The following is a 15,299-nucleotide window of genomic DNA, read 5'->3' as shown; positions in this document are numbered from 1 at the left end:
TGACAAAAGTTCAGAACCATCGTAAAGCGTATACAGAAATTCTGGGAAACGATTGAGTATGGTATTTATTCATATAGAAAACAGCCACAATTCGAACGAGAAGGAACGTTGTGAGTCGCTTCTGTGGACGCGACTCTACTTTTATACCCGTACTCAGTCAGTATATAAATATGTAGGCTTATGATTTATGTAGAATTTTAAAATATTTTACATTTTAAATTTTTTTGCTACATCTCTCCTCGACGTTTACATCTACAATGTGGATTCTACATACAACGGAAGCAACTGAAAATTAATTTCTTTATTCTGGCTATAATAATGATCCGATCTGATTCAGATTCGGCAATCTGGTAGATATGGTCATTCTCTAGGATACTGCGCTTTTAGTTTTCTCGTATCTTTAAAATTGTGGCTGCCACAGATGTTCGTCCTTTGTGGTGGCGGAAGGGGGCTGTGCGAATTCGAAATACACTTGTAGCAGTGTGATATCATATCAGTCTGGAAACAAAATTTGGTTGCTGTACCTCTTATAGTCTCTGAGATCTAGGCGCTCATCGGGACGGACAGACAGACAGATATGGCTTTATCGACTCGGCTATTGTTGCTGATCAAGAATATATATAGTTTATGGTGTCGGAAGCGTTTCCTTCTCTGCGTTACACACATCCACTTCCACCATAAATCGAAGATTCCCTTTTCCCACACAGCACATCTATGAGGTACGGTATAAATTTTTGACAGATGTGAAACTCCGATTCCCACTGGCACCATCCATGAAAAATAGCTGATGCATACAATTCGGTGCGGCGGAAAATTTGTTTACTTTTATAATTTAAATGAATATTAATAATATTGCAATGGCTGTGAATGTAATTCAGCACCAAAATATATTCTTACACATCTAATCATGGACATGGATTATGATAATGAGGCTAACATTGACGAGGAGAATTTATTGGAATGGATATCGGTTTTAAAAACACTGAAGCGTGGTCATTTGTGTCTGCTTCTACTTAATCCAATCAATGCTTTAAAATTTATTTATATATTTATAATAGGTTAGGCTGCAATGTGAAAGATAAATCAAACTTATGCTTATGCTTATGGATTCTAAAGGGTTCATGGTGGTAAAAAGAGATGTTCTAGAGGTTGTAGATGGGCAATATTCTATCAATATGTGGAGGGTTGCTATGTGTTAGTTGGTGAAAAGGTGGCACAAAGGTATAGTGGAGGGGCGGGTAAAAAGGTGATTACACTACTCAACAAAATTGAACTTTTTTTTTTCGTTTTCTGGAACAAAATTACTTTTTCTGATAGATTTCGGGATTTTAAAATTTGTTTAGTACTTTATTTTTTTTTATTGTGTAATTTTTTGTTTAAAGAATTTTTTTAATCTGGTATTTTTTTCATAGTTTTTTTCAGAGGTAGTTTTTTATTTTTCACATAACTTAAGTATCTTATATCTGGTTGCATAGAACTTTGCAGTTCTAACGTTTAGATTATTTTGAAAAGTGAGAGGCATTTTTTGCGGATATGCCGGCAGTTTCGTGTCTTTTTATGCCACATCCGCGTCCCAGGATCCATATTAATTTTAATTTTATTCTATTTTTTATTATTATTTGTCTGATGGCAGCTGGGTAGTACGAATTGTTGTCAGAATTAGATACTGCATTTATCGATGAGAGAGAGTCAGTACAGATGATAGTTGGCTTTAAGGTGCGGAGGTAGTAAGCTAGTAAAGCTGCGTTGTGGATGGCAATATTTTCGGCTGAGAAGATGGAGCTGTAGTACGGTAGAATGTGTTGTTGTTGGGTATTATTATAACGGCTATAACTCTTATAGATGTTGCATCGTTAAATTTCGAGTCATCGGTGTAGATAAATGTCCAGGGTGGATTTTGGTATTTAACATGAGTAAAGGGCTTGCATGGCAAACCCAGGTCTCAAGTGGATTTTAAGGATCTTTGAAGAGCGGATAGAATTTTACGATTTTTTTTTTGCTTTTAGTATCTTATCAATTGTTGCTTTTAGTGGAGAGTTATTGGAAAGTAGGATGGATTTTATGAGTGTTGCGGTGGAGAGTTTAGTAACGAATTATGGTTTTATTTATGGTTTAGCATCTTAAAATCCGACCCAGACACTTTGTATCTGCAGCTTAATGCCTGGAAGATATTAAGCTGCATTTGTCAGCTTTTCAGAACTGCAAAGTTGTATGCAACGAGATATAAGATACTTAAGTTATGTGAAAAATAGAAGCACTACCTCTGAAAAAAACCATGAAAAAAATACCAGATTTTAAAAATTCTTAAAAAAAAATTACACAACAAAAAAAAACAATACTACAAAATTTTTCAAGTCCCGAAATCTATCAGAAACGAGAAGGAACGTGCGAGTCGCTTCTGGGGTGCGGACCTACCCGTACTCAGTCAGTATATACATTTTTGATCTTATGATTTTTTAGAATTTTAGAAAAAAAAAAATTTACATTTTACATTTTTTTGCTACATCTTATCTACATCTACATCTACAATGTATATTCTACATCTAACATGTAGATTGTACAATGTACATGCTCCATTTAGATTCTACATCTCCTCCGCTAGGGGTTGCTCCGCGCACTGAACGCGGCAGAGGTGCGAGCGAGAAGGAAAATGAGGTTCGTTGTCGTCGTCGGGGAGGGGGACAGGGAAGCAACTGAAAATTAATTTCTTCCTTCTGGCTATAATTATGATCCGATCTGATTCAGATTCGGCAGTCTGGTAGGTATGGGCATTTTCTACGATACTGCGTTTTTAGTTTTATCGTATCTTTAAAAATGTGCCTGCCACAGATTTTCGTTCTTTGTGGGGGCGGAAGGGGGCGGGGCAAAATTTTGAAATACACTTGTAGCAGTGTGATATCACATGAGTGTGGAAAACAAATTTGGTTGCCCTAGCTCTTATAGTCTCTAGATGCAAGCTCAACAAGACGGACAGACAGACAGACGGACAGACGGACAGACGGACAGACAGACATGGCTCTACCGACCGGCTATTGATGCTGATCAAGAATATATATACTTTATGGGGTCGGAAACGTTTCCTTCTCTGCGTTACACACATCCACTTTTACCACAAATCTAATATACCCCTTAACTCTTTTTTGAGTACGGGTATAAAAATCATTTTGGTTCACAGCCTAAGCAAAAAGTGCAATTTCGTTGAGTATTGTAAGTGGTCACTCCAATTGGATTTTTTATTGAATATTATGCCTAATATTTTTAACTTGTCGGTATTAAATATGGGTGTTAGGGTGGAGGAAATTTTAAGTTGGCAGGAATGTTTTTTACATACACTGACGAGCAAAACTGTAACACGAATTCTGTACTCTCACTTCAACGGTCTGTAGCTTGTCTTCTGTTTTATGCATGCTAAAGATCTTAGTCTTGTTTTGTTGGTGAATCATTTAACTAGTTTTTTTTAATCATACGCCGGAAGAAATTTGCCAAACCAAAATGTAAAAATGTATTTTAAACAAATATTTTTATTAATAATTTTTTAATAATGTGTCTACAGCACTTTTAATTTTTTTTATTTCTCCTATGCGATTTGCCATTTTGTGGGTGTAAAGTTGCACCATTGCAGGTTGAATAGCGTACCATACATCCTTTTCCTCTCCCACAACTCCATCATTGCACTTGGAGAGACCGCATATTTCAGCAGCTGCGATTTTAGATGGTTCCATACATTTTAAAATAAGATTTATATCGGGAGATTATGGTGGATACTTCATGGACTTAAATTTTTGCCATGACACCCAATTTTTGAGATTCTGTTGCAGAATGCTTAAATATTGTTCCTTTCATACTATTCCAACAAATAACACCAAGGGACCAACTCCATAATTGAACCGCCACCGTGCTTGACGCTGACTTTAAGTTGGTTTTGGTGACTGGATTGTGGGATAAGTTTATATGGTTCAGATAAAACAAAAATTAATCGTTTTGAGTCAGACACTCCTGGTATTGGACTAGAGATCCCAATAACCAGTCCCCAAGTACTGTGCGGCAAACCGTTAAGCACGGTTGTGGCTCAATCATGGTTTGGGGCTGTATACATAAAAATAGAGTTGGTCCTTTGATTTTAATTAATGGTATAATGCGAAAAGAGCAGTATTTAAACATTCTGCAACAGAATCTGCCAGATGCGATCGGGAACATGGGTCTTGCTGCCGAAAAATGTATGACCCAAAGCACACGTCTATTTTGGTAAAAAATTCGATATTGAAGCAAAACATTTCAATGTATAAAGTGGCCACCACAATCTCCAGACATGAACCCAATTGAACATTTTTGGAGCCATGTCAAATCTCAGCTGGCGAAATATGCGATCCCTCCAACTGGAATGAGAGAGCTGTGGGAGAGGACAAAGGACGTTTGCTACACTATACCCCCTGAATTTGGGCAACGATACACCCAAAGTATGGCAAATCGCATTAAGGAACTCGAAAAATCAAAAGGGATGTGGACACATTACTAAAAAAATGTTAATAAAAATATTCATTTAAAATATAGCTGCAGTGCAAAACTGTAACATTTTTCTTTTTTTACATTTTGGCTTGGCATATTTCTCCCGGCCTATCAAACGGCAAGAAATTTTCAGAAAACATAGTAGACTTAATCACCAACAAAACAAGATTAAGATCTTCAGCATGCATAAAAGAGAACAGAAGATACATACCGTTGAAGTGAGACTACTGACTTCGTGTTACAGTTTTGCTCGTCAGTGTATGTGTAGGTATTTGCATATATTGAGTGAAAGAATTGCGCCTGAGTATTCGCACCAGTTTTGGATGTCTGTGAGAAGGGGGTCAATGTCTGTTTGGGTGTTTTTGTTTAGTTTTTTGAATATATGATAGTGGTCAACGTAGGCACAAAAGTTAAATTATTTGTGTTTGTGGATGATCGTGTTAAGTTTATTGAAAACAATAGGAAATAGGATTACTGAGAGTGGTGAGCCCTAAGGGATGAAAAGGAAAAGTGATTGTTGGCGTAAACTTAAATTTTTCTGTTCGTCATAAAATTCATGCAGTAGTTAATGATTTTAGGTCATATTTTCCACGATGTTAATTCATCTACGATTGAGTGAATGACAATTTTATCGAAGATCTTTGTCAATTGAAATATAGATATATAGATAGGGAGGAAGATATCAGATGGTCTAGGCTCTAGAACCAGTAGACTGTCAGATATTGACATTCCTTTTAGGAAACCTGTTTGCCGACTATCGATTGATCTATTATACATACATATAAAACAAATCACCATAGTCGATTGGCGATGACTTTTTCAAGAGTTTTTGCAAAGCAAGAGTTAAGAGATATGGGTCGGTAAAAGTGAAGAAAAGTTTGGTAAATGTTCAATATACGGGCCTATGCTCCAATAAAAACGAGAAGGAACGTGTGAGTCACTTCTGGGGACGCGACTCTATTTATACCCGTACTTAGTCAGTATATAAATTTTTGAGCTTAAGATTTTTTTAGAATTTTAGAATTAAAAAAAAATCGACTATGTATATTTTACATCTAACATGTAGATTATACATGTACCATTTAGATTCTACATCTCCTCCGCTATAAGGCGCTTGCGTACATAGCGAGGCAAAGTGTGCGAACGAGAAAGAAAACGAGAAGGAACGTGTGAGTCGCTTCTGGGGACGCGACTCTACTTATACCCGTACTCAGTCAGTATATACATTTTTGAGCTTATGATTTTTTAGAATTTTAGAAAAAAAAAAAATTTTACATTTTACATTTTTTTGCTACATCTCTTATCTACATCTACATCTGCAATGTATATTTTACATCTAACATGTAGATTGTACAAGTTCCATTTAGATTCTACATCTCCTCCGCTAGGGGTTGCTCGCGTACTGAACGCGGCGAGTGTGCAAGCGAGAAGGAAAATGAGTGGCGTGTCGTTGGATGGATTGGGCAGGGGAAGCAACTGAAAATGAATTTCTTCATTCTGGCTATAATTATGATCCGATCTTATTCAGATTCGGCAGTCTCGTAGATATGGTCATTCTCTACGATACTGAGTTTTTAGTTTTATCGTATCTTTAAAATTGTGCCTGCCACAGATTTTCGTCCTTTAAGGGGGCGGGGCGAAACTTTGAAATTCACTTGTAGCAGTGTAATATCACATGAGTCTGGAAATCAACTTTGGTTGCCCTAGCTTTTATAGTCTCTGAGAGCTAGGCGCTCATCAAGACGGACAGACGGACGGATGGACGGACACGGCTATATCGACTCGGCTATTGATGCTGATCAAGAATATATATACTTTATGGGGTCGGAAACGTTTCCTTCTCTGCGTTTCACACATCCACTTTTACCACAAATACAATATACCCCTTATCAAGGAAATGATTATGTTTGATTACATGGGGGTGGGGGGGTCTTGGACAATGATTACGTTATCATTTTAAAGAGTTTTTTTTATTTAAAGTATTTATTTAAACATTTATTTCGCGCCGATTATTCCGCCAATAAGTACCAAATGCAACCCTATAATAAAGTCGATATACATATTCTACCATTTGTATATCGAAAATCAGCTGTTCGTTGTGAAAGTATGTGATTCAACGGAATCTATTTTAAAATTTCGGCTGTGACATGTGTGCTCTGGTGTTTCACAATGGAATCTGAACTAAATGCACTCTTTCAAACGTTTTTCAAATCATACAAACTGCGCTATCCAGACAAAGGACCGTCAGTTTGCCAAAAAGAAGCAACTGCAATATGGAAAACAGCAAAAAAAGAACAAAAAGAGTTTCACAAATATATAAGTGACTTAATAAAAAGCTATGAAAAGCAGGTGCAAGAAAAAAAAAAATCAAAACTATGTCCTTTTTTATGAATGCTTCAAAGGTATGTACGATATATTTAATCTATTCAATTTGTTTCGCCATGCATAGTGTTTGTGATATATTGTGACTCCAAGCACATGCTTTGCATTCTGGTGGACATATTACTATACATTTTTTAACTATTTACAGAATATATATACTCCTAAAAACGATATTCCTCAATCAGCGATCGATTCTAATGACCATTCCATCGATCTAACGTCTGAAAATAGTAAGTAACTAATAAACAAAAATATTTTAATATTAGTTAACAGACAAACTAAATCACTTAAATACTTTCATATTGTAGATGAAGAGACAAAAACTAATGTCAGCAGCGAAAGAAGCTACCCAAAGCCTGCGCAACAAAAGACAAAGGAAAATATTATATCTTTAACTCAGAAAGCATCTATCCTAGTGCAGGCAAATAATTCCACAATGTCTAGCGAAATCCAAAAGGAGCTTGCGCAAGCAACAAATTGCAGAAGCTCAACATAAATATAGGCAGAATAAAAAAAAAAAATTGTGCAGCCTATTTGAAAAAATTCCAGATGCTCGAAGTCTCTGGAACCAACGATCTACAGCCGGCAGACCCCCGATTGAAGACGATCAACCGTTTCTCCATAAAACTATTTTGGAGATAGCCATGTTTGGAAGTGGAGCTGATGAAAGGAGGCGCACTAACCTCATCAGAAGTGTAAAAACCTTGTCTGATCTCCATGAAGAGCTTAATAAAGAAGGGTTTAATTTGTCCAGAAGCTCAACCTATCTAAAACTATTGCCCAGAAACTCTTCCTCGATTGAAGGAAGACGCCATGTTAGAACGGTACCGGTAAAGCTTTGTCGAGCCCAGGCAGATTATCACAAGCAGCATGTAGATGGATATTTTGCTACAGCATCCATAAAATATCTTGAAAGCATAGCATCTGTTCTCGGCCCTGCTCAAGTTTTTTTTTTGTCAAAAGACGACAAGGCTTGGGTGCCAATCGGTTTGACTGCTGCAAATAAGCAAGCACCTCTGCTCATGCATCTTGAATACAAGGACAAGGTGCCAGATCACGATTGGGTGGTTGCCCCAAGGCATAAACTAATCCCATCAGTTTATGCTGGGGTAATTATAAGTCCTGAAAAAATGGGAGACCCGAAAGCTGTCGGTTATTCTGGCCCCACATTTATCAGCATAAGGAGTGGGAAGCACTCGTCATCTACCGCAGAAACTCATGCCAAAGATTTCGACAGTATTATTAAGCTAGAGTCCTTTCAATCAATAACAAAGACCGATAAAGGACGAGTCAAGCCTGTGGTTATAATAACTTCCGATGGTGGCCCTGATGAAAATCCCAGATATGGGAAGGTTATTTCCCATGCAGTACAACATTTTAAGGCATACAATTTGGATGCAATTTTTGTTGCCACAAACGCTCCAGGTAACATGTTTTTCTATGTCTAAACTAAATTGTTTTATAAATTCCATTTTTATTTCAGGAAGAAGTGCTTTTAACCGAGTAGAAAGGAGAATGGCCCCATTAAGCCGGGAGTTGTCTGGGTTTTGCCGCATGATAAGTACGGAAGCCATTTGGATAACCAAGGCAAAACAACAGACTTCGACTTGGAGGAAAAAAATTTTGAATTCGCTGGGAGAACATTGGCCGAAGTCTGGGGCAACCTGGTCCTCGATAACTTTCCTGTGACTGCAGAATATGTTGCACCTAACGAAGAAGAGGCAGAACTGGATGACATTGATCAGTACTGGTATCAAGAACATGTTCGAGAAAGCCAATACTTTCTGCAAATTGTTAAATGCCGTTCCGAAAAATGTTGTGGTGAATTTAGAAGTGGATTACTTCAAATTCTACCAGATAGATTTTTCCCCCCTCCTGTACGTGTTATTCAGGGTGTCTCAGAATTAATTGTTTCCGAGGACAACGAGAAGGGAAATTTTCTGGACCTAATGCAACGCAGAGCTCTCGTGATATCAATAAATGATCAAAACAAATATCTGCAGGTAAGGAATTACTACATTTTATTTATTGAATATGCTAATATCACAGTCTCCACTTTCTTTCTAGATTCCCTACGACTTGTATTGTTCGTCGGTACAAAACCAACTTAAAAAGCGCATATGTAAGACGTGTGGTTTGTATTTTGCATCCCAAAAATCAGCAAATCTGCATGCAAAAATCCATAAAAATGTATTTTCAAACTTGGATTGCAAAGCAAAGAAAAATCTTTATCGTGTGGCTGGGCGGCGAAAGGGAGAATGTCTAGTGGTTCAATCACACGAAGGATGCGAACACCTCGAATGGCTTGACGAAGAGTATGTCCGAGATGATATCAGCGCAGATGTACAGAATTTGACATGCCAAATTCCAATAATAAATAATATTAAAGATTGGATTGCATCTCCGTTTGAATCCACAGATTAAAGCAACAAATTTGTTTATATATTTTTTTTTTTCTTGTGATTACGTAATCATGGGGGGGGGGGTCAAAAATCATCGAAAACGTGATTACGTAATATATGGACAGCCCCTTTCGGAAAATAAGAATTGATAAATATTTTGTCGTGCCTGTGTGTACACATATACATTTGCAATTCTCGGCATGCTTTCGCATCTCGTCATGAATCGAACATGTCGAAAAAAGGCCGAACGTCTCAGGCCCACGAACCGAACGTCTCAGCACCACAGCCGAATGGTCACAGAAAACTCAGTTCCGACACGTTCGGTGTATGAACTGGCACATCTATATACTGTATGGTTAGTGGTACGGGTATAAGTAGAGTCGCGTCCCCAGAAGCGACTCACACGTTCCTTCTCGTTCGTTTTGTTTTGAAGGGCTGATGGTAGTGATCTGAGCTGACCTGCCGCAGCATAAATGAGGAATGTGCAGATTTGGTGGGGGTGGGAAATAAATACAACATATAAAAATAAAGGTTGTTATCTCTGCTCATCTCTCCTAAACTAAAATTATCTTGAAAATTAGATTCGCTAAAGCTCTGGAAAATGTTCTAGTAGATGTATACACATATTTTATTCAAAGCGTTCATAAAATATTTTTTAATTTTGCCACCTCTTTTCCCCACTGTAAATCAGGGGTCGGCACACAGACTCACACATTTTTTTGGTGCGTTTGTGTGCGAAAACAACAGACACAAATACGTTACTTATTTCTCTGCCGCTGCGAAAGCCGAAGAATTGTGCATAGGGCACACGAATGCTTCTCTGCCGCTGAGGCAAGCGGGCAGAATATGAAGCCGTTTGTGCATAGGCCGAAGCATGTTTCTCTGCCGCGACGTCAGCAGAGCAGAATAACGAAACTACACGAAGTCTTTACGCTGTACGTGTGCCGACTGCGCTGCCCGAAATTTTTTCCTATGCACAGTGCATACGACGCTGCCGACCTCTGTTTTAAAGTTTAAAACCAAAATCGACCTATTCAGGGCCAGATCAACCCTCAATATGGGGCCCTCTATTTTTTCTCGCCAGCTCCCTTCTTTTTTCATTTGAAATAAAAACTTATAAATTTTATGTTTGTTTGATTAATTTTTATGTTTATCAGTGGCTATTATATTTTTTATTCATTACTTGTAGTTTTGTTTTTTTCAACAAATTTTCCTTTTAGCCCTAGGGGAGCTAATCCGGCCCTGGACCTATTCCCGTCGTCAGACTTCATATTTTGTTGGTGTATTCTGTCGCTCGACTCGACGCGGGCCGAAGCATTGACGAAGCCGAAAGCAGAGGCAAAGACTAACCAAATGCTTCGGCTGCTCTATGTGGGACAAAGCGGCCTCAAAGCGGCCATTCAGGCCTCGGGCATGAATTTTTGGCATTTGTAAAGAGCTGGTCCTCTTGCTTGTTAAAAATTTGCACTGACAAGGTATTCATTGTTGAATGTTTGGAATGGAAGTGAAATTCTAAAATATTTTTTCAACTATATGTCACATACATATGTCAGGTCCTACTCTGATGATTTCAACCAGCACTTAAATCAAACATCAGATGCATCGTGGAGCAAAGCGAGGGAGACTATCATATTTTCTGGACCATGAGATACTAACATTGAAAAGTAATTTTCGACATCGAGCTGGGAGAACTGGTGATAAAAATACCAGTATCCCAGTTCGATGTCAACGTGATTATATTTTTTCAAAATTCTTATCAAATGATCCTGATCCCAGACCACCGGAAAGCCTCTATCAAATGCCGTGTGTAGGGCATGTTGATTAGCATCGTTGCCATCGGAAATGACGCCCAACAAGAGGTTATTCATTTTAAAGGCATGGATTTTATCCAGCACTTTTAAAATAGCGGCCTTCATGGTCCTCCTCCCCATCACCAATCCGACGGATCTGGGCTTCTAATAATTTAGGAGTAGATAATAGATATTGTTATACAAATGGTTAATGATTACTTACTACGACAACATACAAAAAACGGTTAAAATCGACATCGGCTGATTGTGCTGAAACGAAGTATATCATTTTATTTTAATTTTTTTATATATTAGATCTCTTTTCCACACCACCTAGAGGTAGAGATTTTGGCCGTTTTTTTTAAAGTGGTGTCCCCAAGAGGCCTAATCCACTGCTCCACCGTCAAATCCAACCCGCCTGAAAAATAAATTCATAATATATTCATTTATATTTATAGATATACACAAACTATTTACCTAATCAACCACATGGGCCATGTACCTCTCTAAATGGCCCGTTACGGTGGTTGACGCCTTTGAGCTGTCTTTTTGGGCGGGGGCGTTGGAGACCAGCATTTTCTTTTTTGTCCTAATAGCGGAGGCACATTGCCTTGCAGCTTTTTTAAGTTGGCCTTTACTAAGGCTAAGCAGCTGCGGCTGTTGTGTTGCCTTAGTCACAACCACCTGCTGTAAATGTCCGTCCGGTGCTGAAGAGAAGCAACAAAAGGATGTTAGATCTACAAAATAACTGTATAACTTAATCGCTACTTACCAGTTGTCATTGCCACTGTACGCTGCAGTTGTTGTGGCGGTGGCTTCGCTGGCGATACGCCCACCGGTCGCGGTGACATCTGTGGATGCGGTGACATGGTGGGCGGACGTGGCGACATTTGTGGCGATAGTTGGGGGAACGGCGCCCTGTACTGTGGCGAGGAGTTGAGCTGTGCCGCCGCCTGTTGATGCTTGCTCGAGGACATGTAGGGATGCGCAGCCTCGATTTAGTTTTAAATGACTTCTGATTCTTCGAAGAAATTTTATTAAATAAGTTGCGTTTTTACACGATTTTAATGTAAGTTAGTTAGAGAAAAAAAATTTTAGATAAAAAACACCGGCTGTTCAAGTTAAACAAAAGGAAAATGCGGAGCGCAAAACAAAAACACGTCTGGTCACTACGAAAGAGAACGATATTTATGTACATACCTTTCCAAGAAGAACTTGAAAATGTTTATGTCCGAGGAAGTTTTTGTTTGGTCCAGGGTTACTTCAAAGCTCAAAATCTTGTTGACCCTCTTCTTGACCGATGAGGGCATGACATGTATTATCATGCCCTCATCGTCGTTCGCCTCAGGATGGATATATATGTGCTTCATTTTTTTTAAAATTTGATAAAAAATCACAAAAAGGAAATTCAAACACGGTCCCGTTCGTTGCACCAAAAAAAAGCACTTGTCAAATCCTATTTCACTTTGTCATTACAGGACGGTTTTTTTTATACCAAACAAAAAAAAAAATACTTTTACTTTGGTCAGACTAGTTTCAGGATGGTTTTTGTCTTGGGAAAAAATAAAAGAAACGCATTCAAAATTTTTTCTAATATTGTGATTGTTTAGGCCTAAGAGCGCAAATTCACCACTCTTTGGCAACATCTTAGTTAAGGTTCATTTGTAAGAGTTGTAAGGAACATGAATTCAGATGGAAAATATAATTGAAGAAAAGAAGAGTTTTTATTCACCCCCAAAACAGTGATAAAATGGCTAAAATCAAATTATAGAGGCAATATATTATCGCTAAAAGACGAAAGAATATGTGAAATACTAATATGAAATATTGAAATAAAACATATCAGAAAATTAGATTCGCTAAAGCTCTGGAAAATGTTCTAGTAGATGTATACATTTATTTTATTCAAAGCGTTCATAAAATATTTTTTAATTTTGCCACCTCTTTTTCCCCACTGTAAATACACACAGTACAAACAAATAACAACTTTAAATTTTAAAGTTTAAAACCAAAATCGACCTATTCAGGGCCAGATCCACCCTCAACCGGGTCCTGGGCAACCATCAATATGGGGCCCTCCATTTTTTCTCGCCAGCTCCCTTCTTTTTTCATTTGAAATAAAAACTTATAAATTTTATGTTTGATTAATTTGTATGTTTATCAGTGGCTATTATATTTTTTATTCATTACTTGTAGTTTTGTTTTTTCAACAAATTTTCCTTTTAGCCCTAGGGGGCCTAATCCGGCCCTGGACCTATTCCCGTCGTCAGACTTCATATTTTGTTGGTGTATTCTGTCGCTCGACTCGACGCGGGCCGAAGCATTGACGAAGCCGAAAGCAGAGGCAAAGACTAGCCAAATGCTTCGGCCGCTCTATGTGGGACAAAGCGGCCTCAAAAACATGCGGGCATGAATTTTTGGCATTTGTAAAGAGCTGTCCTCTTGCTTGTTAAAAATTTGCACTGACAAGGTATTCATTGTTGAATGTTTGGAATGGAAGTGAAATTCTAAAATATTTTTTCAACTATATGTCACATACATATGTCAGGTCCTACTCTGATGATTTCAACCAGCACTTAAATCAAACATCAGATGCATCGTGGAGCAAAGCGAGGGAGACTATCATATTTTCTGGACCATGAGATACCTAACATTGAAAAGTAATTTTCGACATCGAGCTGGGAGAACTGGTGATAAAAATACCAGTATCCCAGTTCGATGTCAACGTGATTATATTTTTTCAAAATTCTTATCAAATGATCCTGATCCCAGACCACCGGAAAGCCTCTATCAAATGCCGTGTGTGGGCATGTTGATTAGCATCGTTGCCATCGGAAATGACGCCCAACAAGAGGTTATTCATTTTAAAGGCATGGATTTTATCCAGCACTTTTAAAATAGCGGCCTTCATGGTCCTCCTCCCCATCACCAATCCGACGGATCTGGGCTTCTAATAATTTAGGAGTAGATAATCGATATTGTTATACAAATGGTTAATGATTACTCTACCGACAACATACAAAAAACGGTTAAAATCGACATCGGCTGATTGTGCTGAAACGAAGTATATCATTTTATTTTAATTTTTTTATATATTAGATCTCTTTTCCACACCACCTAGAGGTAGAGATTTTGGCGCGTTTTTTTTAAAGTGGTGTCCCCAAGAGGCCTAATCCACTGCTCCACCGTCAAATCCAACCCGCCTGAAAAATAAATTCATAATATATTAATTTATATTTATAGATATACACAAACTATTTACCTAATCAACCACATGGGCCATGTACCTCTCTAAATGGCCCGTTACGGTGGTTGACGCCTTTGAGCTGTCTTTTTTGGGCGGGGGCGTTGGAGACCAGCATTTTCTTTTTTGTCCTAATAGCGGAGGCACATTGCCTTGCAGCTTTTTTAAGTTGGCCTTACTAAGGCTAAGCAGCTGCGGCTGTTGTGTTGCCTTAGTCACAACCACCTGCTGTAAATGTCCGTCCGGTGCTGAAGAGAAGCAACAAAAGGATGTTAGATCTACAAAATAACTGTATAACTTAATCGCTACTTACCAGTTGTCATTGCCACTGTACGCTGCAGTTGTTGTGGCGGTGGCTTCGCTGGCGATACGCCCACCGGTCGCGGTGACATCTGTGGATGCGGTGACATGGTGGGCGGACGTGGCGACATTTGTGGCGATAGTTGGGGGAACGGCGCCCTGTACTGTGGCGAGGAGTTGAGCTGTGCCGCCGCCTGTTGATGCTTGCTCGAGGACATGTAGGGATGCGCAGCCTCGATTTAGTTTTAAATGACTTCTGATTCTTCGAAGAAATTTTATTAAATAAGTTGCGTTTTTACACGATTTTAATGTAAGTTAGTTAGAGAAAAAAAATTTTAGATAAAAAACACCGGCTGTTCAAGTTAAACAAAAGGAAAATGCGGAGCGCAAAACAAAAACACGTCTGGTCACTACGAAAGAGAACGATATTTATGTACATACCTTTCCAAGAAGAACTTGAAAATGTTTATGTCCGAGGAAGTTTTTGTCTTTGGTCCAGGGTATACTTCAAAGCTCAAAATCTTGTTGACCCTCTTCTTGGGCACCGATGAGGGCATGACATGTATTATCATGCCCTCATCGTCGTTCGCCTCAGGATGGATATATATGTGCTTCATTTTTTTTAAAATTTGATAAAAAATCACAAAAAGGAAATTCAAACACGGTCCCGTTCGT

General features: G+C 38.4%; 1 protein-coding gene across 1 annotated transcript; it reads right to left on the bottom strand.

The window, feature by feature from the left end:
* Positions 1–10,876: 10,876 nt before the first annotated feature.
* LOC121405296 lies at positions 10,877–11,393 on the bottom strand. The gene is made up of 2 exons (XM_041595913.1): positions 11,304–11,393; positions 10,877–11,245 (listed from the first exon to the last, which is right to left on the bottom strand). Exons 1-2 carry the CDS (start codon positions 11,367–11,369, stop codon positions 10,877–10,879), a joined length of 435 nt encoding a protein of 144 aa, XP_041451847.1. The 5' UTR covers positions 11,370–11,393.
* Positions 11,394–15,299: the final 3,906 nt, after the last annotated feature.

Source organism: Drosophila obscura, unplaced genomic scaffold (assembly GCF_018151105.1).
Source record: "Drosophila obscura isolate BZ-5 IFL unplaced genomic scaffold, ASM1815110v1 contig_9, whole genome shotgun sequence".
In the NCBI taxonomy this organism is placed as follows: Eukaryota; Metazoa; Arthropoda; class Insecta; order Diptera; family Drosophilidae; genus Drosophila; species Drosophila obscura.
This window is presented reverse-complemented; position numbering and strand designations above follow the sequence as displayed.